Source organism: Lingula anatina, chromosome 9, assembly GCF_051362555.1.
Source record: "Lingula anatina isolate TDL-2025a chromosome 9, LinAna3.0, whole genome shotgun sequence".
Taxonomy (NCBI): Eukaryota; Metazoa; Brachiopoda; class Lingulata; order Lingulida; family Lingulidae; genus Lingula; species Lingula anatina.
Genome location: NC_141775.1, coordinates 12,256,269 through 12,259,622, shown reverse-complemented (window position 1 = coordinate 12,259,622; position 3,354 = coordinate 12,256,269). Strand labels below are relative to the sequence as shown.

At 41.5% G+C, this 3,354-nt stretch overlaps 1 protein-coding gene across 1 annotated transcript; it reads left to right on the top strand.

The window, feature by feature from the left end:
• Window positions 1–1,272: 1,272 nt before the first annotated feature.
• LOC147759917 (uncharacterized) lies at window positions 1,273–3,079 on the top strand (the record flags this gene model as incomplete). Its single annotated transcript, XM_086996166.1, has 1 exon — window positions 1,273–3,079. A coding segment is annotated over one exon (690 nt), but the record flags the coding sequence as incomplete, so codon positions are not given.
• Between the last annotated feature and the right edge of the window lie 275 nt (window positions 3,080–3,354).

The window sequence follows — 3,354 nt, the reverse complement described above, 5'->3', positions numbered from 1 at the left end:
TGTACTGGTAAGGTACAGTTATACTAAGACTCCACAAAGTGCGGCAACACGTAGGATTGACCGTTTCATAAATTCTCTCTTTCTTTTTTATGCAGGCTCAATCTGAAAAAATAATAATCAAGGGCCAGCAGGGATTTCCCCAGTATTTGTGATACAGGGAGTCCAAAATGTTAATTTGCAATTTAGGCGCTAATGAGAGGGGGAGGGGTAAAACTAATTATAAATAAATTGAATTATTATTAATATACTAACCTAATTGTTTTTAGTTTTTATAATGATTATATTAACATTTATTTTTGTGATTTTAACCTTTTCAATATGGATAAGAATAATCCAATCCTAGGAGGTGTTTCTAATTTTACTCAAATGGCCTATGAGGAGAAGAACATGTAAATTACATTTGCTTGAGAGACAGTGTGTTGCCTTGACAACTAGCCTGTTAAAGCTACTTGGGTGCCAGTCTGTCACAGCTAAGTCTTGTTCCTCCTGCCCTGATCGATGAGTATGGCTGCTTGAGAAAGTGCAATAAGTCAGTGCTCGTCAGGTGCCTCGGAATCCTAGTCACAACCCCGCCTGCTCCAGATGTTGTGCTGGTTGAAGCCGGGTAGTTGCTTTACCACGTCGGCGGGACTGCAGGCGACTTAGCCGCAAGTTTTGGCGCTCGTCAATCCCACTACCCCGAAGATTCAAGGAAAGTCGTGCTGTTTGACAGGTACGATGAAGAAACTCGTAGCCCTAAGGAACACGAGCGTATGAGACGAGGAAGCGCCAAAGAACTCTGGACTACTTACAACACCAGCCTTCCTTGCCGCGAAACCATTCTTCACAATACGAAGAACAAGAGTCTCCTCAACACCATCCTCTGTACATATCGCCTTCCACACAACATACAGCTCGTGAATAAGATGGACTGTGCAGTAACCCATGTTGGGACACAGGCCCGTAGCCAGGGGGGGGGGGGGGGGGGGGGTTCGGGGGGTTCGAAGGAACCACCCCTTTTGCTGGGAAAAGGTCCACTCTGGTTAAAATTTCATCTAGGTACATGTAGTTTTTATGGGAAAAGGTCCACTTTTTCAAAAAAAGAACCCCCCCTTTAAAATTGCTGGCTACGGGCCTGGGACAGATGTCACCCTCTCCAGTTATATGTTGAAGGCAATGGCGGATGGCGCCGAGACAATACGCATCCTTAGTGATGACACAGATGTCTTTGTCCTCTTGGTCTATTGGACATCAAAGATGAAGATAGATGCTACGATTCAAATGGAAAAGTAAAGTTGTGATGTCCTTGACATAAATGCTACTGTAGAGCAGTTAGGGCCAAGGAAATGCAGCCAGTTACAAGGTGTCCACGCACTGTCGGGCTGTGATACAGTATCGTACCCCTTTGGAAAAGGAAAGCAGTCGGCTCTGAAGCTGCTAGAGATAGATATACCAGGACTGGATCAAGTACTCGGAGAGCCTGGTGTAACCCACGCTGAGCTTAAGATGGCAGCCGATGCTTTCCTTTTACCCCTATACGGACAGGCGGAATGTACAACATTAAATGAGGCCTGTGCTCGCTTCTTTCGCTGTCGAAAGAAACCTCCGCTTCTTAGGAAACTGTCACCGACTGATGAAAACTTGCAGCTGCGTGTGCTTCGAGTTCATCTACAGATGTCACTGTGGAAGGCTGCAGACAAACGTGACCCGTCTGAAGAAACTCGAGACATTTCAAACTTTGGTTGGACCATTGATGGATCAACCATCGTCCCAACCATTTCATCGGCACCAGTGGCTCCTCAAGTGCTGCTCGATGTGGTCAGCTGCAGCTGTGCTGTAGTAGGCGCCAAGGCTTGCAGTGGTGCACGATGCAGTTGCAATAACTCAGGTCTCTCATGCACAGACTACTGCAAGTGCGAGGGAGGAATTTCATGTTGTGGGCAAGTGCAAGAACGGTTAGATGAAGAATATGACGAAGTCTAAAATAAGCTTATGGCCAAGACTTGTCAAGAAGTTGATGTAGTATTAAGGAAATCGATTTGTTTAATTGCCACGTTATGACTGAGATATCCGCATTTAATATTTTCTTTAATCATAGAGTAGTATTGACGGACCTATTGCTTTTCGTTGTTGTTTTATTTATCCAAAGAATCTGTTTAATTGTGCATCCTGTCTTTACTGCAGGTATAAATTTTTCTTTGTGTATATTTGTATTTGATTTACAACGTCTTTTTCAGTTAAAGGACTTGTGGATGTACAGCTCTTTTAGTTCTTTCCATTACGTTTTGGAGGCCATTTTTGTTTTTTTTTTTAATTCAAATGACTTGCTGAGATGTAATAAGTGATTGCAATTTATAAGAATGTTTACATAAATATCCAATGATGAACCATGGTGTGAAGAATATACATATTGATACGAACATAATGCTCTTGCTATTCATATAACAAATTGACGGCCATCTTGTTCTGTGAAAACTGATCAATGTCCTAAACGTATCAACTGGCAAAGAAACCCAAGTTTAGTTGTATTTTCTCAGTTTTCAAGCTCAGGTGATATAATTTCTTTTTAAAAGTTTGCAAGATATGACAATCTTCGACTGTGGAGTTCGTTGGAGTGCAAATGAAATTCCGGGAGCTGATACCGTCAGCCACTATTTGTAAAACGTCAAAAAAGGCCTTTTTCTCAGAGTTTGGGACCATGGCTAACAAAATATCATAATGAAAATAAATATAAGTGGCGAAAATAGTTTTTACAAGACTAAATATGCAGAAAAATGGACATTTTTTGCATTTTTTTTACATTCTGCCCTATGTTTTGACGGCCATTTTGATTTTTTGCTAAAAAATACGCGCTTAAGTGTATCCACCAGTCCTGCTGTGCTCTTCTAATAGGATTAACATTCAAAGAAGCCCTTAATAAAGTATACCTGGCGACTTCTGGTAGGTTTTTCTATTTTTCCTCATAAATTGACGGCCATATTGAAAAATGCTCAATGTCTCGGAAGTAGCAACCAAGCTAATATTGCTTCTCTCGGCCTGAAGAAAGCATTTCAGCAAAAAAAGTTTACAGGAAAAAAAATTGCAGGGTTAGCGTTCTGGCTACTCGACTATCTAGGTTTAGTTAAAGCCAAAACTGTCCGTCATTTAACGTCACACCGTATAATATTTTAGTACAAATAGTGCAAAAACCTTTACTGACGACCATTGATTTCTTGCATAATGTATATAATAGCGGAAAGCTTCAAAACCACAGGCTTGCGGGTAATACTGCACACCTGACACTCAGACCATGGTTTTTTTTCAGGCGGGGCTGGTTACAGAGATCTTTTTTTTCTGTTCTCGCATATGAACAACTTCTCTCAGCAGCTCTGGAGG